Genomic DNA, 23307 nt, shown 5'->3' with positions numbered 1-23307 from the left:
TAGAAGCTGTGCCTAACTTTTGTCATTATATTTCCCTAGTTCAGATGTGGTGCCTTTGGCAAGCCATTTGCCATCTCTGGGCTGTATCATCTGGAAATGATGGCAGTCACTGGTGGTTGTAAGCGGTAATGGAGATCTCAGAGGTCAGGATCTTCAGTATAGCACTAACATATTGAAGATTCTTAATAATGATACTCTAACTGGTATGGAAATCAAATCACAAGGAAATCTATAGGCAAACAAAATAACCAAAGCAATGTTGAACTTAGATTGTTTCTGAGTTTGTGCCATATCAGTAGAACGTAGAAGCATTTAAACAAAATGATTAGGCAAGTCAGGAGTAGCCAGAATCCTTACATAGCAAAGCCGAGGCTACAGTTTGCATTTCTGGACAAGATTACTTCCCAGACTCTTAATATAATAAGAGTCTAAACTGTTGCTTCCTCACGGAATCCAGGGGAAAGTTCAGGTAGACAGTGAGGTTATCGGATGCCTTAACCACTCTTTGGAGAGTTTCTGAGCCCCTTATTTCTGTGGGCACGTGGCTGCTTGCCACTTCTTCCGTTTGACTCTCTGCTGTGGTAGCTGCCTGTGAGCTAGCCTAATTGCTACAATTAGTAAAATTAAATGACTCATTACGTTTTTATCCAATTCCACCCACATGCTGCTGTTTTACTTTCTAATGGGTAATGATCCTGCTGAGGCTGTCCATCACAGGGAAATATCTAGAGTCTAGCGATGGGCCCATTTTTAGGACAGCAACTAGATAAGACCTGTTGACAGAGAGCTTTGTCATGACCTGATGCTACTACGGGTGCCTGAGAGAGAAGAAAGGATGTCACCTTGTGTTTATGTCATCTCTCATCTGGGTGCAGGTTGTGGCAAGAGACTCAGGAAGGGGGACTAAAGTGAAATCACCTATTCCTAGTCATTTAGAAGCATCAAGCAGAGAGTTGTCATGAGTCAAAGCTGGCAGAACTAATGGCTTTGGCTATTTTCAAAAGTGACACTGCATTACTAGTCAAAGGAATGTGAGATGATTTGTGTCCATCCCTAAAATTATGACAAGGTCCACCCCCGTCCTGTTCTGCTGTCAGTTTCTGTCTCCCCCATCCTCCCAGACTCCGATTCTAAAAGACAGTTGGAACTATTTTTAAAAGAGGCTTTAAGGAATTTTCCTCGGAACCTTACAAATGTAAGCATCTCATCCAAGCTTTATATAGAAACAGTCATGGTTAATGGCAAAGATAGGTGGCGAATACAAGGGAGCATATATTTAGTCTAGAAAGTGGTTCATTAGAAAAAATTCACAGGATTCTTGTCTAAACGTTGTGTCAGAATTTGCTTCCACTCAGTAGCATCTAATGCATTCGAAAGTAACTATCAAGGTACATAGCCCTGTATGGACAAGCACGTTTTCCTTGGCTTAATCCATGTGTTCAAGAAACTTTGAAGTGACTTAAACTATTCAGTTAAGCCACTTAGAAGATGAGATGCTTAAAGAGGATAGCGTTCAGTCAGATCAAGGAGCAAGGGATTGCATGTCTACTAGGCCTGGACAGTTGATTTGTCTTTTTTCTTTTCTTTTGTTTGTTTTTTGTATTTTTTGTTTTTTGTTTTTCGAGACAGGGTTTCTCTGTGTATCCCTGGCTGTCCTGTAACTCACTCTGTAGACCAGGCTGGCCCGAACTCAGAAATCCACCTGACTCTGTCTCCCAAGTGCTGGTATTAAAGGCATGCACCACTACTGCCTGGCAGGACAGTTGAGTTTTAAAAAAGGAATAAATAAAAGTTTCTGATCTAAAAGGTCACATGTCAATAACATGCCACTTCCTATGAAGTAAAAGGCAGATTACCATTTATTCTTGTCATTTCTATGTTACCAACACACCTATAAGTGATTTCAAAAAGTCATGGAGATTTAAACTATTCCTGTACATTTCTAAATTTATCTGTGTGGATATACATATAAGAGAGTTGGTCTTTCTGTCTGTGTCTGTGTGTTTATTGGGAATATAAGAGAAGACATCTGTGCCATGGTCTGTATATGGAAGTCAAAGGACTAATCTGTAGAATTGATATTTCCTTACACTGTATGAGTTTTAGGGATCAAACTCAGGTCAAGTTTACATCTTTTTACAGTGATTAGCTTTATTGTTGAGCCATTTTATAGGCACAGAAGTCCAAAAAGCTAACATCTACCTTTCCATCTATTATCTGTCTATAATCCGTCTGTCTAGCTATCTTTCTATAATTTATCTCTCATGTCTATCTTTCTATCTATCATCTATCTATCTATCTATCTATCTATCATCTATATCCATCATCTATCTTTTTGTCATCTAATTATCAATTAATCAATCAATTAATCAATCTACCTTTCTAATCTACCCAATCTATCATTTATCATCTATCTATCTATCTATCTATCTATCTATCTATCTATCTATCTATCTATCTATCATATCTATCTATCTCTATCTATCTATCTATCTATCTATCTATCATCTATCATTCAATCTATTTATCTAATGTGTGTGTGTGAGGCCATCCATATACCATGACATGCATGTAGAGGACAGGGTACAACTTGATGGAGTCAATTCTCTCTATCACCACATGGGTTCTGGGGACAGAACTCATACTATCAGGCTTAGTGGCACCTTGACGTGCCTCCAAACCATCTTGCCAAACCATATCACTTCATTAAAACATAAAGCAGAGTAAACTGGATGTTTATGGATTAACTATTTTACATTACACTTAGATTAGTTTTCTTTTAATTAACTTTGCAATTTGTCTATTGCTAACAATTGAATTACAATATCTTAACCTTTTGGTAAGGGAATGTTTTTCATCTGTTGAGTTAATAGTATTCTTCACAAATAAATTTTGATGGAGTGTCTGCAGAGGCTGTTCTTGAACAACACAAGAGACAGTTAAGCAGGATACTGTAAGTATTTAGAGAATGTAAAGGACATAATTTCTTGAGAATCAGACTTTGATAGGCATGGAAAATAGACATAAACGAAGTCTCTGCAGGCTAAGTATATGCATGTGTGCTCTTTAAGTATGGATTAATCTATAAATGCTATTTAGAGATTTTTTTCTCTTTCAAAAACATGACCATCTTGTGGAAACATTGACTACCATAACATAGTAAGTTCCTGCCTTTAAGTGAATCAAAATGGATTCAGGCCCAGGAAGTCTCAGCCCAAAACAAAGAGTCCCTCATTTCTATTTGTGTGTTAGCCACTGCTCACCCTTTTTGATTATTTTCAGTTATTTTTTTTTTTTTTTTTTTTGCACAGCTTCATGTCAGATGAAAATAAAATTTTAGGAAGAATGAAATTTGTTTCTTTGGTCATTATCAATGCCTCACTGCATCCTGCCTTCTAATCCCAGTGTCTGTGTTTACGTTCTACAACAGTCGGATGACAGCAAGTGCTTTCTGAATCAGCAGAGCAACATTAAGTCCTGCTGGAACAATGCTATGACTGCTGTTTGCTTTTCTTACATTTGAAAGTCACAACTGCAACATGGTCCATATCTTGTTTCCCTAACAAGAATTCATCATTCACTGAAACATCATAATTTTTTCATAAGTCAGGACTAAGAATATTTTCATTATTTGGGAAATAGCTGGAAAATCAAGCGTTTTGCATTTATTTGACTACTTCTATTACCTGGACAAGCAAAGCACATTACTTTCTATTTGTACCATTGCCGTTTAGCACATTACATATGAGGTCAAGTTGAGAAGTAACTTACAACTTACATGATAGAAGAGTGGAGGATCCTGTTGGGTTGTTTGGCTGCACACTATGAGATTGGTTCTGTCATTCACTCACAGAATCAAAGCTGTGGTCCACTTGGGGAGGTGAGTCTTCAGAGTCCATCAGTTAAAAGTTGTCTTGTTATTAATGAAGTTAATAACTCATGGTTCTGCATACCAGTGAAATGTATCCACCCAAATTATTGTCATTCTCTTCAACACTGGAATGTGATGTGTTCATCATTGGCTAGAGGCCAAGTGTCTTCTTGGAGCTTTACTGTGATAAGGTAATATTTTTTCATTTGAACAAAAGATTAGTGTATTGTAATGGAAATCTTGCTTGAAGGGTCAAATCACTGAGTATTACCAAATATGTCTGATAAAAATTGTGTGTCTTAAAAAATTGCTTTGGGGCTTTGTACCAAAAGAAGTCCCAGGTTGAGCCCTCTGTCTCTTCATTCAGTGTTACTTTGGGGACTACAGTTTTTGGATGTCACATCCATTTCAGGTGGTGGCTCTGAATCTTAAGAATTTTAAATGAAACTGACTTTCTCCTGTCTTTTTTATGACTTGATTACTCTTTAATATATCAGCTGGGATTGTATAAAACCAGGCAAGGAAGTTTAAGACATCTTCCACTGTGGTCAGGTTGTTCTGATGGATGGATGAAAGAAATCACATCTTTGATTTCCTGGGAGACATTGGTCAGTCTTCACAAGCCCTTTCTAGTTAGGCCTCTTCCTTCTCCACTTGATACTCTGATAGCACCCCTGCTCAGATTCTCAGGGCCATCAAATTGCTAAAAGTAAGGTGATCTGGCCGGAGACAAGTGTTTTCCATCTGCTGAGGCAGGCTGATGGATTTGTAGACCAGATTCTGACATCCCAAGTGAATATGACATTTAATGTATTTTAAATAATTCCAAGTCTATAAAAAAAGCAATGATGCCTATATGTACACCCTATATTTTTATTACAAAAATATTGAAATAATCCATGAGTTATTCCACTCTGCACCAACTATAAAAAAATACTATCAAAGTTTGACCGGCACTTTTAATGCAACAAAAAGCACCATGACCAAGGACACCGAAAACAGAAAGCGGGAATGTTTACTTGCTGTATGGAGGTATTTAAAACTCAGAAGCTTGTAAGAGCACGATTTTACAGATGATTCAAATACAAATCTTAGCTGATGGAATGGTAAGCCCTCAAGCAGTCCAGGCAGGTTTTTGTTTTTTTGTTTTTTTTAATGGCATACACTTTGCATCTGTATGCTCTCACTTGCTAAAAGATGTCCCAAAGTCTCTAGTAGACATATCACTTTGGCCTTGGATGGATGAGGGTAAGTCTGTATATAGCAGATCACCTGATTATTATTCTCTTGTCTGTTTGGGGACACCACTTATTCTCAGATTTTGGGGATTCCATATCATTTCTGTAATTGGACTAGGTTTGGCACTAGAAAGATGTGGCATGTGATTTGTGGAATCAAACCTGCTGACCCATGCTCATTCTGCACCTGGAAACAGACCTGGAAACAGACCTGGAAACAGCCCCCTTTCCTCTCCAATGGCTCTGTGGGTGCATTCCAATATGAGATGCACACACATGAGACTCTGAATCTCATTCTGTCCCTTCCCCCAACGGCTCTTTATCTATAAATTGTATTTTTGCAACGGAATACTGAATCATGATTAGCATTTAATTTACATCACGGATATTGAGCTCCTTGGTCTCATCAAAAGCCTTACATGTGCTGCATAGGATTTCTGTCATAAAGAATGTTCTCATCTGCAAAACCTAAAAGTAAAAAACAAATCCTGAAATATGTAGAAAAAGAATCATCCTATCAATGCTAGTATGTGTGTAAACACTTGAGTCTTGCTGTCCACTGCACAGGCTTTGCCATTGATGCTACTGGTTTGCAAAGGAGAGAATGGTTTATAGAATCATTCCAAGAATGTAGCTTTATTCCTAGAGTCTGTTGTGAGCTTTGCATCAAGGAAATCACCTAAGCTTTTTAAATTTGAGATTTTTTTTATGTGTATGGGTATTTTGCCTGCATATATGTCTATGTGCCATGTGTGTAGAGTGCTTGAGGAGGCCAAAAATGGACATTAGCTCTTCTGGAATTAGAGTTGCAGTGAACTACCAAATGGATGTTGGGGCTCAAGCCTGGGTCCTTTGCAAGAGCAGTCACCGCTCTTAACTACGGAGTCATCTCTCCAGCCCCACATTAACTCCTTTGATAGAGTGGTGGTGGTGGTGGTGGTGGTGATGGTGGTGGTGTGTGAACATGTTTATGCAAAAATTAGTAAACCCCATCAAAATACCCTAATGATTAGAGGCAACATTTTTCACAATAATGCTATCCTCCAGTGAATGTGTCCCAAGCCTGTGCTGGAGGAGTTTGTAGCAACAGTCATACTGAGCTGACATTTCCTCTTTAGGCAGAGTAAGAGACTCTCAGCACTGCTGGCTTGAATGGACACCAGCAGCAGGAAGTCAGCTGATGGAAGATCAAACCATACCATGACAATGTTTGCACTAAGAACATATAGCTCGTTGCCCTACTCTTGGACAAGGTGTCATTATTGCCACAGCTCTGCTGTTACCCCATCATGTGGACATTGCGGCTCCTTGTGTTTTATAAAGTGGTTTCATATTCCAGCCTCTCCTGAATAAGGGCATCATCTTTGTACTGCAGCCTTGGTGGAGATGGGGAACATTCAAAGGCTAAAATGGCCTTTCTCAGGCTTCGGTCCAACACATGTCTCTCCCATGCTGGATATCTATTCCTGAACAGGTCAATTTTAATGACTGATTCTTCAATCCGTGGTGGTCGTGATGACGGGGTGGGTGGTGCAGTTGGTCTCACCTGAAACACAGGTACACACCCATCCCTCTCTGCAAATTTCTGATCACGGTCACTGGCAACACTGCGGTTGTTGGAGATGGACCGTAGTGTGCTTGTGGCCATTTCTGGAGGCAGAGAGAAGGCAGTGGCAGGGTCATCACAAGCACAACTTGGTGACTGCCCAAATCTGGGCCCATTGGGGTGGAAGAAGGCATAGTACATCAGCATAAAAACAACACCTGTTAAAAAGCTGCTGAAAACCACGCACAACGCAGGGATGGCAAATGCATCTGCAATTTGGGGAGCTTTGTAGAGGTACCAGAGTGCACTCAAGGCTGTATTTTCCAAAAGGATTACAAAATAGTAAATGAACAGCCTGCAGCGTGTCCTGCCTTCCTTGACATTGAACCAACTGAAGATGTAGATGATGCCCACCACCATGTCAAACACAATCTCTTCCCATTTGGTAATACAGAATTCTGTCTCACAGTGGACAATCCAGAAAGTCATGATGCACCAGTGGAGGACAATGAATATCCCAAAATACAGCTGGAAAACCGAGGCAAAGAGGGCAAAAGTGATGACCCTGGCGGCAATGGTGAAGAAATGCCAGCAGAACTGGATGATGACGGCCATGTAGCTGATGGGCTTTTTGTCGTCTCGGGAGTCCCGAAGAGCCTTCTGGTAGGAAGCTAGGGCCCAAGCCAAGGACACAAGGGAGGCTGCTGCTGTGAAACCTACAAAGGCAAGCAGGAAGACACTGGTCAAAAGTGAGAGACAGTGATGGCATGGGAGGTCAAGTCACAATGGCATGGTGGCTTGGGCCAGGCTAGCTACACCTCAGCAGAGGCTATTAATTTCTTTGAATTTTAACTGGGCTAAACAACCACGCAGAATTACCAGTAACTATCCTCTGTGAAGCAACAAACACTCTGAAAAGCCAGAGTTAATGGGAACACAAAGTCAGCACAGTGTTTGAGATCAGGAAATGTGGAGGGACTAGCTTTCCATGTGTTTTTTAAGCTGACCAAGGGCCCTGGTTTGTTTAGCAAGGAAACTACCATATGCTCTACATGAGGTAGAGAACTGGCTGTTGATTCAACTTGAGAAACTATTGCCTTCATGCATCACTGTGGCTGGTATTTGAAACCATTTTTTGTTTAAAAGTGCCAATCTCCAAGGCTTGCTAACAGCTTAGAGAGTTTTTTGGTATTGAAAGGGACAGTGATGGAAGATACCAGACAGATGTGCCTTGTTCCCAAAGGCAGCATAATCCTTTGTGATAAAGACCAGAGTCCATGGAGCAAGTTTGCTTGTATTTCTTGAGACACCTGCCGTGTCATTCCCCTTAATGGCATCTCAGTATTCTCCTGTCAGATTTTGCACCTGCTTACTGCCTTCTCCCTAGATGAAGAAATATCTGCTCACTGTCATTTCCCTCTTAGATTTTTGTAAAATAAAAAAATCATATGAAAATCACCATTTTAGCCACTTTTCATGATTTATCATCACTTAGCTAGAACTCTCTGATAAAGCAGGATCATTCCATTGATTTCCTACACTCTGGCTCTGCCCACTGTGTCCCAGAGTTCATGTGTGTGGTCCATATGTGGACACAGTTAATCATAAACCATGAAGCCTGAGGGAGGAACTTCTTTTGGAGAATTGTGCTTTGTCAATTGGTGTGCCAGCTAGCTTGCTTCAGGAGCAACGACAAGAGTTTCTAAGACTCAGAAGGTCTCATGACTTGTGAAGTTCATCTGGCTTTTCCTTCAACAGACTTGTCACTCATTATAGGTAGGCAGCACCACTACTTTTGTTCTACTTTGGAAACAATAGAAGGTATGTGGAATTGGAATTTTAAAAAAATACCTTTATTGTAGAAAGCTTGATTTCTCCCACTCATGAGAAATGAATTTTAAAAAACAACTGTGATGGAAAAGAGCAAAATTCATAGAAAAAATAACCACTGAACTCCTACAGTATCTTCTTACCAACCCTCTTTGATCAAGGTGAATGCTCCAAATATTTATTAAAAAATAGTTTTCAGTAGTCACTTATCACCCTTCTCCAGTGAATCAAGCAGAAAAATCTGTGGATTTTTGCGGGCACTGGGGCATTCAGAATTTTTTCTAACTAGAACACATATTTCCAATTGCTAGACATCTTACTCAGTTTTGGATGCTAGAGATCACCACACAAAGGAGTTTATGATATCTCCATTTCTATTCATTGAAAAACATCAATTACATAAAAAAGAAGAAAGAGAGAAAACAGACAATTCAGAGGATTGTAAATAAAAGCTGTCATGATCATAAATGTGACCAACATATTTATGATCAAAGAACAAAGATTGTGCCATTTTAATCTCAACATCTGTACTGCACAGGTTAGGAGCTGCTCATCTTCTCTCCTTATCTGCATCATTTGCAAAGTCATATCTTGAATCAATTTTTTTTGAGATGGTCACACATAGTCTAGCACAAACTCCAAATCCTCATTCTTATTCCTGAGCAGTGTGGTTACTGTGTGCAGCAAGCAGCCTCTTGAATAAGTTCTACTCTATATTTTCAGTTGTTCCTGAGTGCTTGAGATGCTATGAAGCCTCTTCTCTTTCCAGATACCAGCTTTCTTTAGAAAGTGCAGAACATCTGGGAAAGAAAATTGCTTATGTTTAGGCTTCTGTAGACCAAAGAACCCTCTGACCTGACCAGAGAAGCTGTTAGTCATGTCGATTTTCTAAAGCTTAGAAGAGGTTGAACTTCCCTAATCCAAAAGAAAAAGATCCTAACAGCTTCTAAATCCCCAAGTTTTGGTGTGCTTACCTGACACTGCAGGTAGAAAGCATCTTACCTGGTCTCATGGGGCAGGTTACAGGCAAATGCAGTTGCACCAAAAAATATTATGTAAAGTGAGTTTAGAGGATGTGTGCAAGGCATATGTGAAAGAAATAAATTTGTGTTTGACTTGAATCTCCTGTTTAAGAATGTATAAACATGAATTTCTGTACTACAGTCCAAAAATCCAAAACTTTCAATACTTCTGGTCCTTATTATTATTATTATTATTATTATTATTGGTAGTAGTAATACTTTTTAGATAAATTCTCAACTAGTATTAGCTGTAAGCACTCCGCATCACAAAGTTACCTGCTGTCAAGTGTAAAAATATAGAAAATTAATTGCTTCTAAATTTTCCTTTACACTTCCTGAGCAATTCTGCCTGTGTGATACACTGAGACTTGGCGATGACATGCTGGGAGTTCAAAGAGGAGAGCTTTGACTTGCTTTGATCTTTGCACATGTAACTTACAATTAAGAGGACAGACACTGCAGAGGCATTCTTGCTAGCTTGACCCTTGTAACCATGAGTGGATTCTCCTTTTCATTTTTCCAATTGATTAATTCATTATTTTTCTTTTTATAAAAACTGTGTTTTCAATTAAAATAGAATTCCCCCTTTCCTTTCCTCCCTCCAGCCGCCTAGGTACCCTTTCTTGAGTCCCTCTCATGACTCCCTCACTCACAGGTTAACAGCCTTTATTATTATTGTTACATTTGTGTGTGTGTGTGTGTGCATGCATGTATTTGTGTAGTGTATGCATAAATATATTAAACATTTCTTCAGTTAAGCTCCCTAGTGTTGTTCATTTCTTTTTCTAAATCTACGTTCAATAACCCAGTTTCGTTTCTTACAAATTACAACCGATCAGATATAAATTCACACTGGCTATGGAGTGTCTAAGTATAAGCTCTTAATGCAAATTACATCAACTTGGTTGTTTGCAATGCTAGAGTAGATTCCCTTGAGCACTTCCCTAAATTGCATGGCTTGTAAAACCCCTTACTTTAAATTACATCAGCATGTTCTTATACAGTAGGCATATTTTTGTCCATAATCACAGTAAAGCTATCACTTTAACCCAATTTTCTACATATATAATACATTTTACTAACCGACCACCAATTTTCTACCTTTGTCAAATGACCTTAATGATGTCCATTCAAGACTTGCTGCACCAGTACAGGGTTGACTCTCGGATAGGGCTTTACATTCAGTAGCTCCAGAATTTAGTTTTCTTTAATATGCACAGTTTCTCAAGGCTTTCTTTGCTTTATCCTGACACATGTATATTCTGAAGAGCGCAATACTTCAAAAAGGGAAATCAGTATTCCTCATTTGAAGTTCATTTTTTTTCTTTCCTTATGATTACATTTATTTGGGTTATACAGTCCAGGCAGGAATACATTGAACAATACAGTTTCCCCACATTAAATACTAAAATATAAAGATTCTTTCGACAGTCTCTGTTTTATTTCAGTGTAATGAATGTCACACATCTCTTATGAAAACTTTATTGGTCAAAAAGCAGCCAGAGGGCACTTACAGGGTCTAAGTTATTCCTTACTCTGTTAATCTTGACATAAGACCTTTCAGTCTGCCTAACTCATCGACTGATCTCATTTTGCAGAGAAAAAAATTAAACCATTATCTCCACATCTAATCTACCTCAAGGCTGACTCTGGCTTTCTTATAAACAGACTTTGTTGGTTATGCCTGTCTTTCTCTGTATTCTAGTCTTCTATTCACATCTCTGCAAGCTCCTTGCCTGGGCTTTGTCTTGCTTAAGAACCTCCATCATCACAGGATTCTCACTTCTTTATTTCAGACATGTTTCCTCCATTTTTGTCTTTCTGTTTTTGTCTGCTGGTCTTTGAGCTACTGACGTCTCTTGGGATGCAGTCCTGGCACTTTTCCTTTCCCAGCCTGAGTCATTCCAAATCCTACCATGCCTCAAACCTAACATCCATCCTGACCACCCTTCTTTTTGAGCTCCAGAGTCATGACTATTTGAGGCCTCACCTGGAGCAGCATGGCGCTTCACTGACAACCTTCATTTTCTCTTGGAAACGTCGAGATTTGCCCTTTTATTCCCCCTGCTGTTCATCTAACATTATTCTCAGAACAAGAGAGGACATGATTAGGCCGGCTGCCGCAGTTCTAAGAACAGGGTTTATGCCCAGCCAGAGTGAAATGTCAAGTTGCAAATCCACCCAAATCCATGTGTTCTGGTGTGCTTCTCAGCCTTCAGTCAGTGCTGTGTCCACCTGATCCGGGAGCTTTGCTTCTTACTGCCCTGCAGTCTGTCAATTGGTCTGACTGTGAATAAAATGACCATGAGGTTGGAATGAAAGTTAACTCTATCACTGGAAGTTGATAGATAGGAAGCCAGATAGATTGATGATATACAGTCGATAGATGGATGGTAAACAATCCTTTCCTGTGGGTTAGAATTGTAAAGGATAAAACATCCTTGGAAATGGTTCTGTAGGCTAAGAGAAAATTAGTTTGGGGTCTCCAATCTGTGCTTTTAATACTAAAGGTAAAGTTTAGTAAGTCACACGCAAGTTCCTGGAAATTGTTCAAGAACTCTGTATAGTTTCAATGAAGACTTTTCAAATATATGTGTGCGACACTAAGTGAACTAGTAACTCAGTGAGCCGCCATCCCCACTACATACTCTTGAACTAGTGACTCAGTGAGCTCACATTGTCCTTGACAGGTGCTCTAACTGCACAGCAGTTGGTCACCCTTCCAAAGGGTGCCATCTGCCTTTAGGCTTTCTCCAGAAGAAAGCTGTTGAAGGCTAGGCTGATGTAAGGGTCTTCCCCTTTGCTTCTTATGATGTCTTTCCTCCTTTTCTTTTTTCCTTCTCTTTCATCTTTGTCTTTTCCTCCTTTCTTTGTTTATACTCCTACTCTTTCCTCCTATCTTTGGCTGAATTTGGAATTGAGTGGTTTAAAAATAAATGATTTTATTAGTGAAGTTTAACTGTTGCCCATTCCTGACCTTAAAATTGCTCTCAAACTTAAAGTTTAGAAAGTAATTTACTAAAAATCTGTTAAATGGTTGGTTGCAGTCTGACTCTCCAAGTTCATTTGTTTGAACTGTAGTTCCAAGTGGGTTGCTGCTGACATGGTGGAAAGAGAGGTTTGGTCTGGTGTAGAGGTAGTGAGGGCTCTAATTTCATGAATAGATTAGACACCTTTTTTAGGGATGTGTTGGTCTCTCTCACCAGAATGGATTATTGTGAGTCTAGAACTTCTCTAAATACCTTTTGATACGAACATGAACATCTGCATACCTGCCACTATGGTGCCATCTGCCTTTAGGCTTTCTCCAGAAGAAAGCTGTTGAAGGCTAGGCTGATCTAAGCCCTCTCATTCTTTTCAGGCCCTGATGTTTGGGGAAGGAACATAGCTCCTTCACTAAAACCAGGAAAAATAGTGACAGAGCCAGCTGTGGCTAGGGCCAAGGCATTAGGTGAACTGTGGCTTCAGAACAAGAGAACCCAAGTCGTCTCACCTGTCTGGTTGTCAGTCCAGAACACTGTTTGCTCAGTCTGTGATGTGCTTAAGATATTTTGTGTCCTTCTTGTGTAACATTGTTTGATTAGCTCTGATCTTCCACTTTTGTTTTTCAGGGAAAAAAAATGAATATAAGACGTTGTACTTCTTAATGAGCTTGCTTGGCTTAACCTGTGCAATACACCTGCCCCCAACCCAGCTTTCCTATCTTCTATCTATTGTTTTATCTTATCTCCTCACCAACTCCCTCTTAATTCTGTAACACTGAAAAATGATCTGCCCGTCCATATCAGAAAGCAGATGCGTCCATCTTGCTCCTCTTGAGCCAGATAACCAAACCAAACCAAATATCCACTTTTTGCAAAGTATGCAGCTTCAGGCATATTGCTACAGCAGGAGAAAATGAATGAAGAGAGTTTTCTGTACCTATTTATTCCCCTATGGACCAACTATATTCTTCATCTGTGCTTGAAATCCTGGTCTGCTTTCCAGGTTTCCCATCAAACTTACACAGCACTGTAAACCTTTGCTTTTTATCCCAAGTAACCTGTGCTCATACGGTCTTTCTCTGATTTTTATCTACATGCATCTTTAATGAGCAGTGGAAGAAAATATTTATATTAGGGTTTGAAAAACTGACAGTTTAAACCATGGCTCATAGGGATGGAGGTTTGCAGGCAAAAGCCTTATCATCTTAACTTAAATATTTCCTCTTGGAATTAATGAATACAGAGCTGGGGCACTTGGGAATGCAATTAAATGTCCCTTGATTTTGTAGTTTCTAGACTATGAAAGGGCCATTTCTAACTTTTAAATGTAAATTGGCTTTTTCATGGGTGCATTTCCATCTTCTGGTACCTGCCTTCTGCAGAGCACTTAGTCCACTTTACAATGCTTTTTTGAATTTGTTTAATCATTATGTTTCTTGTTAGAGGATGTTTTAGGCATCTAATTTAACACCATCTTGCTTACTAATTCTATAGCCCTCAATGCATTACACAATGTCTGGCACATAAGAATTGGAAGGGGAAAGCTAGGAAGGCAAAGAAAACATGCTCCAAATGCAAAGCCAGAACCATCCAGGGCCTGCAATGTGCAGAAGGATTGCATAGTTCTTCTTTGCACCGATATACTCTTCTTGTGCAATTTCAGTTTGGGTTGTAAATTTCCCAAACACTGTGGAAGAAAATCTGTTACTTTGTTTGTGATCTGGAAACCACAAACTTCTAGCTTCCTGGGATTCCCCAAAGACTGCTTCATAAGAGGGATAGCGTAGTTCCCTGGATATAGGAGGGCCAAGGGAATTGAACTGAATTAAGTGATTTAATCTTTGAGTCTTCAACAAGAGGAATGGACCTGTCTCTCTCCTCCTCACAGGAAAAAGAATACCTAACCTTCCCAAGCCCCAGGGAAGCCAAAAGTTGTGGGCTCAATCAACTGGTCATCAGCTGATTTAGAAATGGACTGTGAGTAGTAATAAAAAGCAAGCAAACAAATAAACCCAAAGCACTTTGAAAGATGTGTCTTTGAAAATTTTAAACATAACAACAGAGGATGATACCAGTACTGATGTTTCACAAAATTAACTAACAGCTATGAATATGCTCTCCTCTTTATTGTATGGCCAAACTAACTCACTGCTCCATTGCAGAGGATCCCAGTACTGATGCTTGGTAAGAAACTTTACAGCTTCCCCAGAGTATTTGTAGCTCACAGTCAACAGACAAGGAATGAGCATTTGTTGTTCTGTGTACATGCTCAAGTGTGATTATGAGGCCTACATACACTTTGGTGTAGTGTAAATTCTAGGGTAACTTTCAGAAAGAAGTGTGATTTTGGTAAATATGAAAACCAAGGACTACAGACAGGCTAGCTGACTTCTTGGAGCTCCTGAAACTAGCAAGGAGTCAGAATCTGTCACCACACACAGAGGTTGGAGTAGTTAAAATCGGACACTAATAATGGCAAAGATTTCTTGACTCTCCCATAATCAAGAGTCACAGACTGTCCACATGTAAACTGTTGATAACTCTAGAGGTCTAGTAATTAATGCCACCTTCTTAGGCATCAGACTTCTAATGGGCCCTCTTTGTTTGCTAGTCTCAAATCACAGCAGCCATATTTGCACCTGGCCAAAGGTACAAATTCCTGTTTGGAATTCTTTTCATGAAACAGACCAGAAGCCAGGGCACAGGAAAGAAAGCTTTCTTTTTCTCTTTGTACTTTCCTATTTATGAAAATAGCTCCCTTAATCTTCTTGATCTTTCGTCTGAGGAAAAATGCTGTCCAATTTGAATTGAAATGCATGGTCTAATAGTAATAGGTCCATAGTAGTAGCAGAATGAGTGTCCAGAATCAGAATGTCGCCCAGTTTCTTTGACATGCTTAGAGCATGCCAAAATTTTGCAAATAGGGTATCTATTCACTCAGTTCACAAGATGATAATGGGACTGTGCAAAGCTTTCTGTTCTCTGACCTTTGTTGGGTACTGTGACAATAAAGAAAACAATTCAATGTTCCAGGGTTTTCCCATTCTTTGCACTCAGCAGCCCATTTAATCTTTGTTTTGAACCTTGTGATACCTCTGATTAAAATATTTAACTGTTCTGTTTAGGTTTGTTAGGGATACATCTGCATTTCATAATCCACCTGAGAATTTTACCATCTCTGCAAAGTGAATTGTAAGGTTGAGGAGGAAATGATAAGAGAGCACAATGCAAAGCCCTTCCATGTGTTGATGTGAATGGAGCTGAAGTAGCTTGTGGGGGAAAAAGCCAAGTGCCTCTCTTCCTTAAAGTGTAAAAACTCATTTCCCTCGTGTAAACTCTAAGGAAAGCAAACCTTTCCTTACAGTCCAGATGAAGAGTTTGGGCTTCATAGGACACATGGTTCTCAGTCATGACCATTCAAGCTAAGAGTGAAAAGCAAACATAGGCAATATGAGAAAAGTAGCAGTCGTGTGGGTGAATACGCACACTTTAGTTTCATGGCTTCTCACCTAACATTTGGATGCATGTTTTAAAAGCTGGAAAGCAGGGTCAGGATTCACAGATTTTTAAAAATATTTATTTAGTTTTTAATATTCCTTTTCATTAATTGAAACATTAGGGACCAATTCCAAACCCCAATGACTTTGGAAAGACATTACATATGGATGACTATATTAGAGATATAGATGATCTCTACCCGTCTGGAAACTTGGAAGCCCTGTGTCTATCCAGTTCGATCGAAACTATAACAAACCTCCATTTTGCTACATTCCCCACACAGGCTGGAGTTGGAGCATGAATAAGGTGGAGGAGCTGCCTCTTTATCCCCAAGGGAATCTAATAAGGAGCATAGGGCGTATCGTTACATAAACTCGACCATTGGACCATTTTAAAGAAGTGGGTAGAATTTTGTAAGTGGTAAGACTAGACGGCCCCTGAGTTCCAGCTGGCCTGTCCCACGTTGTAAGCTGCTTCCAGGGGGGCTAGCTGCTCCTCTCAGCCAGGCCTCTGATTGTTCAGTATGTCAGATGGGAGCTTGCTGTTCCTTTTTACAAAAACACTCTCAAGGTGCTCTATGTTCTGTCATGTATATGGTTTCAGTAGCCCACATGCTGTAAATCATATACGAATGTTACCAGCATTAATGATTACTGGCCTGTTTAGTGGGACTGAAATGTAGTGCATCCCTGGAAGGGTGACAGAGACTGGTCTTGAGTTTAATTTTCATGATCATCCAATTCACATTTATTCAATCATAAAGAATTTAAAAACAAACCTTGGCATGGTAACACAAAATCTCAATCTATCAATCTATCAATCTATCTACCTATAGATAGATTGGTACATCAAAGCAGGGAGAGTGAGGCATGTGTAGGTTGGAGGAATGGAGACACAGTGCTACCATATTATGTTCATCATGATATTTGTGTTGAAGATCATTGAGAGCCAAGCTGATTTATGGCAGGAGAGATGGGAAAGAAGCTAATCAGTGGCTCTGTCTAGAAATTTCATACCTATTATGAGACTTAGCATAGAAAAGAACATGGTATGGGATACATGGATAGTGGCAAGACATAACAACCCTTGATTTGCGTGGGGAGTATTGCGACTCATGAACTCCAAGATTAACATCCTTGCCTTCTCTACTTCTCTCTACATCGCCCCCAATTCTGTCCTCTTATAATCAATTATTGAACATCTGCTACAAAGTGTACGGTCTGACAGTGCAAATGTAGTTCCATGGAGGAATTGAAAACTCAGCGTGGGAGATGTAAATTTACAACAGATGCTTACAGTATGGGCCAAGGTAAAGGAGAAACCGATAGAGATAGAGACAGAGACATAGATAGATAAATAGATAGATAGGTAGATAGATTGATAGATTGATAGATTGATAGAACACACACACACACACACACACACACTGAGGTAGAGAGTGGTGAGGTGGTTTGGAGGGCAAAAATACTTGTCCTGCAGTCCTGAATATTTGAGGGTCATCCTCGAAATCCATGTAATGGTGGAAAGAGAGAAGCAACTCTTCAAAGTTCCTTGGCCCTCACCCACCCCCTCCTCAGCACACATGATTACCATGCAGGTGTGCAGGCACATCTGAGGCTAGGCAGGTGTATTTCAGGAGGGTTGGAGGAGACACTAACAGGAGAAGACTGGAGGTCATGGCCATCAGGTCTGGGCTTTGGGTCTTGAGAGCAGTGAAATGTACAGCATCTGTCCGGAAAGGTTCACACACTCCATACATGGGGTGGAAGTAGATGGTGCATGAACCATGGTGATAGAAACAAACATGAAGGAGGCTCACATACATCTAGGGCATTTTCATGGTTCAGAGAAGTGTGTGCTGGAGTTTCATATGCCATTATAAGTTGATGGGTATATATATACATACATATATATATGCAAATGGAAATGACAATCAGTCTTTTCAAATCCTAGCTCTGTTCTTAATTTTTCACTTATCCTTTCTGCTTCCCAAGGGCACTATAAATCCTGAAATTGAAAGGAGTCTTATGGGAGGAAGGTTGGTGTTAGCTGAACTTGAGATGAGGTACATCACATGGGTAATAAGTTTTCATTCTCTTCACAGAAAAATAATACTCCTTTGGGAGGAACAGGTTAAGATAAGCAACAGAACATGTGCTTTTATTTACCTGCACAGGGTCTACATGGTTTTTTTTTTATTTTTATTTTTTTATTTTTTATTTTTTGGATGAAAGAGCTATTCAGCGGAGACCATGAGATTGAAAGGAAAGGCATGCTATCCATCCATGAGAGTCAGTTTTAAATGTCATCTTGATGAGATCAGGGAAGCACACCTTGCATTTGTGATGCATTTCTAGAGATGTTGTGCAGTGGGGAGCATCCACTCTGGATGCAGGGGATACCATCCCATTAACTGATGTCTCAGAGTAGAGAAGAAAAGAGGACAAAGCCAGCCAACACAGGTTTGCTTGCTTGCTTGCTCTTCTCATGACGTGGCTGCTGCAGTATGAACTTCTCTACCATAACACACTGATGTGAAACCTCTGTCATCAATACACTCAAAATCCTAACACCATGAGCTACAATAAGAGACAGAGACATAGGTATATAAATAGATAGATAGATAGATAGATAGATAGATAGATAGATAGATAGATAGATAGATTGATAGATTGGCCTACTTCTCTCAAGCTGTTTTCCCAGGAATTTGTCACATGAAATGAAAATCTAACACCACACCATGCCTGTGTTTTCAGAGAAGTATGAGGCATGAGGTTTGGTGACTCTTGGAAAAACCCAGGTGAGAAGGACAGTTGGTCCTCAGGTCCTTCTAGAATTCTATGCAAGAAAGAAGGGTGCCTGTCCAACTTCATGTGTGCCTCATAAAAAGAGAGTCAAAATAGAGGCTATGGCTGGAAGTCAGAGAGAGAAAATAAAGGATGCAGAGGCGGGGATTAGTGGAGAAAAGAGGAAGGCTGCCCCAACTCTGCTGAGGTCCCTATAGCAGAGAAAGTCATTAGACTGTTCTTGATTGTTTATTTTCTAAGCATTCTCCCCTAACCAATTTCTGGTAGATACTTTACATTTGTAAAGGACACTTTGCTTTTAAGCTGACATAGGTTTCTGTATCTGTGTCATGATGCCAAATTACTTCCCCATTGTATGGAGTTAGAGAGCAAGAGGGAGATTCCTCCGGTGGGATGGAGGCTGGACTCTGGCCTCTGCTCTATTTTCTAGGGACCTGCCTCCTTGGGGTGCCTCAGTGAAAAGAATGTCCCTCTGCTGTGACCGTATGGCTTGCTCTCTAGTCATTTCCCCTCTGTCCTCATATTTTCTCAAGTGCTTTGTTGTTTCAGGGCTGTGTTAGGAGAAGTCATGTAGCAATTATACACCTGTATAACAATTTGTATACTGTTTCTGGGAGACATACAGGACTTTTGAGGAAGTAGAGTTTCACAGAAGAAAGTCCGGCAGAGCAACTGGCCACAGGATGTAAATTACTTAAGAGTGTGTCACAGTGCTTTTCCATGTAGATCCTGATCCAAGCTGATGGTGGTCAGGATAGGATACACTGGGTGTGGTCTGTATTTCATTCTGCAGGCTTTGGGTGAACTGACTAACCGCATTCCTTCTGACCTCTTCCCTAGTGCAAGACCCCATCAGATTCAAATATTATCTTACTCTTAAATTGAACTGTCCCAAATGGTATCTACCCAAGTTTCTCCCTAGCTATACATTGCCAAAGACTCTCTTCATGTCCCCTTAAAGCAAGTGATCATGGAGTCTTTGTACAATCTCCACAAATGTCAGGAAAGGCTTCTTCTACCATTCTGGAACTAAGTGGCCGATGCTTCCACTCTATCTGACTGTAGATCACAAGTCCCTGCCGGGCCTCACAGCTTCTTGTCACACTCTCCTATAATTCTTTCCTTCTAGGGCATCTGCCTTTATCCAGAAATGCTTGGCACTTTCTCCCCTAAAACACCAGGATGGGCCCTTCTGCCCATTGCCTGCTAGTTTGTGTCCTAACCGCCTGCAAATAGATTAGACTTTTAACTCAGCATGAGGAAAAGGGACTCTGTGGGAGTGTTTTTAAGAAAGTTTATAAATACTAGGCATTGTCTCCAGTGTTCAAAAGATAGCATCTAAGGGAATGTGCCAGCAATGTAGGTTACTGAACATGGCTGTAAAATTTCTTGTAGAAAATCCCTGGCTGTGAGTAATGCCTTCCTTCTAAAAGGACAGATGATCATCCCTGTCAAGGGCTCTTCTGGTCTTTCCTTCTTATAGGGTATGGCCCTTTGGGAGCCCTCAAGACTTCTAAGTGACAACTGTGTCTAAGACAGAGTATTGAGACCAATTCAACTGCCCTTTGCTATTACAACCTTATTTTGAGAAATGAAAAGCCTTTTATTTGATGTATCATGAATGTCCTCCAAAGTGCCAAGTGGTAGAAGGCATGGACCCCAGGGGGTGGGAGAAGCTTTGAAGAGGTGGGACTGGGTGAGTCCCCAGCTCCCTTTCTGCTTTTTTATACATTTTGGCTATGCAGGTTTTCCCCCCACTTTTTATTGATTGTTTGTGAGATTCACATCATGCACCGCAGTCCTTCTTATTTCCCCATACCATCATATGTACTCTTTGCTCTTGGAATCTCTCCTCTCAATAAAACACACACCCATCCACACTGCCCTACACCACTAACCCACACCACCTCCACCACCAAAAACAAAGCCAAAGCATAGGAAAATATTTCATCACAGAAGGTATAACATTTAGAGTGTGTCTAAGTATATCGCTCTGTCCCACTTCTTCATCTGCAAATGCTCTTTGGTCTGGTTTGAGGTACCTGGCTTCTATGACACCATCAGTATTGGATCCTCACCAGCACTCCTCCCAGTTTTCCTGTTGTTGATCTATGTCATGGAGACCCTGCTGCTTTGGATCAGTCATTTGTAGATGATAAAGATTTTGGTGTGGGACAACGCAGAGACCTGGATCTGGGCCTGGATCTGGATCTAGATCTGAGCGTGGGTCATAGCTGAGCTGGCTTTCCCTTGAACACACACCACCACGGAGACCTCTCCAGCCTTGCTCCAGCTAGGGCATCTAGTGCCATCATTGGCAAGAGCCAGGGCCAGCACTCCTTCTCTCACGCCCTTAGGGGCCAGCTCACCTGCACTCATGCCTCCAGAGCCAGCTCCACTGTGCCGCCCTGTTAGGTGCAGGGCCCACTTTCCCAGTGCTGTAGTCTGTGAAGGTCTGGGATGGCTCTCCCTGCTATCATACCCTTGAGAATGGCTCACACGTGTCCTTACCATCAGGCAGCCACACTGTGTTGCTCACGCAAGCTGCAGAGTCAGCTCTTCTGAGTCCCATAGTTAGTGAGGGGTCATGGCTAGCTCTCATTCCCTCTGGGAGAGCTCTCCCAACTCCTACAGGTGTCAAGGTGAGAAGAACAACCCCCTCACACACACACAATGCCATCTCACAGCAGATGAGGGGCAAGTGGTGGGGCTAGCTCTCCCATGCTCTCACCTCAAATTGGGTCACCCACACCACTGCCACCAAAGCCAGCTCTACTGTGCTGCCCAGGCAAGGCACAGGACCCAACCTCCAGAGTGCTGCAGTTGGCAAGGGACAGGGCCAGTTTTGCACAGCACCCATATGGTCCCTAGCAGCTGCCCTGATCAGGGATGGACATTGACACCAAACCTTGCTGCCATGTAACCACAGACCCAGACATGGTCCTCAGTGGCAGCCCAGGCTGGGACCTCACCACAACCCCAGTGGTGGGGCTGGCCACTCACAACAGGCTACTCCTCTCTACGCTAAAGTCCTCACAGTTACATTTCTCTTCATAATGCTCAAAATGCTCCACTTCTTTCTCTCCTATAAGTCTACCATATACTTCCACACTGTCATTGTTCCCTAGGCAGGCTGGCCATATAGCTGGTAGGGCCCTGGGTAACATCCTTTATCTGTGCTATGGAGACATATGCTGTGGTATGGAGACAAATGAGTGTCTCCGGCTGACCTGTGCTGTGCGGTGGCAGGCAGGTGTGCGGGTATCTTTCCCTGCCCACATCACATGGTATGGCAGAAAGAGGTCTCTGTCAGTCTTCCTCCTTTACTGCCCTGCCTGTATTTGATTTGATTTAATTTGATTTGATTTTTATGAGTGCTAGGCATAAAACTGCTTTGGCCACCAAGCCAGGAATCAAGCTAGGATGAACAAAGGACTGACATCTGTTCTGTCCCTGACTGAACACCACCACCAAAAAGGTGTCTCTTGCAGTGAGTAGCTTTGCTGACATGTGCTCTGGCCATCATATGTGGCCACTGGCCCAAAGCAGCAGTACTAATCGATTATGGACTAGAAGCCCCCAAACTGTCAAGTATGGTATACGTCCTCTCTTCATACGTTGACTATTTTATATATTTTCTTATAGTAATACAAAGCTGACACATTTACCATATATTATCATGGCAAAGTTTATTCCTTATCATAGTCCTTAGAGTAGAGGAAGTAAAATTCTTAGCTTTTTTTCCCTTAATATTTTGAACAAGATTCTATATAGGAAGACCTAGAAATTGAAATGACCTGAGGTTACTGAGAATTTGGCAAGACTATAGGTATTTATGGACATGATAAATGAAAAAAGAGAAAAGGAGAAAGTAAATGAAGAGAGAGAGGAGCCTTGCTGTACCTGCAGAGCTGGGGACCATGCCTGTCTGCCAGGCTTCTGTGAAACATGTAGGCTGTGGTGAACTGACACACGCCTTCTGCAGGGTGACAGCAACTCCCACTATAGCTTCTGGAAACAACAGACCTCGGCACTGGGCCTTTCTTCTGTGCATGAACTGTTGCATTATGGCTTTGGGAATACCACCCTCACCTCTCATCACTGATGCATTAATTAAAACAATCATATTTTGACCTCAATTAGCCTTGGGGTTGACTTTTAATTGGGGAACATTGCTTGGTTGCTGTTCTGTCAAGAGTCCCTGAGATTTATCTGTGTGCCTGTCTCTATTTTCCTAGAGTTATGTGGACATTCATATGATGCCATTTATGCTTGGCAGGACAACAACCAAAGCAAAAGAAAAATAAACACTGTCTTAGTCTGATGTCTATATTCACTCCCAGTCAGAGAGGACAACAATCAATCATTCTGACGCTTCTGGGTAGCCAAACTGGGAGCCTGGTGTGTCAAACCACTCCTACTATGTTGCTCTTACTGGCATAGAAACCCATTTGACTCACCAGATTTATACACTATATATTTGTACACTTAAGAAACACTGGGATAAATTT

The 23307-nt window shown here is 41.0% G+C and overlaps 1 protein-coding gene across 1 annotated transcript in view; it reads right to left on the bottom strand.

Moving 5' to 3' along the window:
* Positions 1 to 6424: 6424 nt before the first annotated feature.
* Positions 6425 to 23307, bottom strand: part of Xkr4 (XK related 4) — a 390630-nt gene continuing 373747 nt past the window's right edge. Inside the window, exon 3 of the mRNA XM_052175417.1 lies at positions 6425 to 7371. Coding sequence (XP_052031377.1) covers positions 6425 to 7371 — 947 coding nt within the window. The remainder of the gene's footprint in view (positions 7372 to 23307) is intronic.

This window comes from Apodemus sylvaticus, chromosome 3, assembly GCF_947179515.1.
Source record: "Apodemus sylvaticus chromosome 3, mApoSyl1.1, whole genome shotgun sequence".
Classification (NCBI taxonomy): Eukaryota; Metazoa; Chordata; class Mammalia; order Rodentia; family Muridae; genus Apodemus; species Apodemus sylvaticus.
This window is presented reverse-complemented; position numbering and strand designations above follow the sequence as displayed.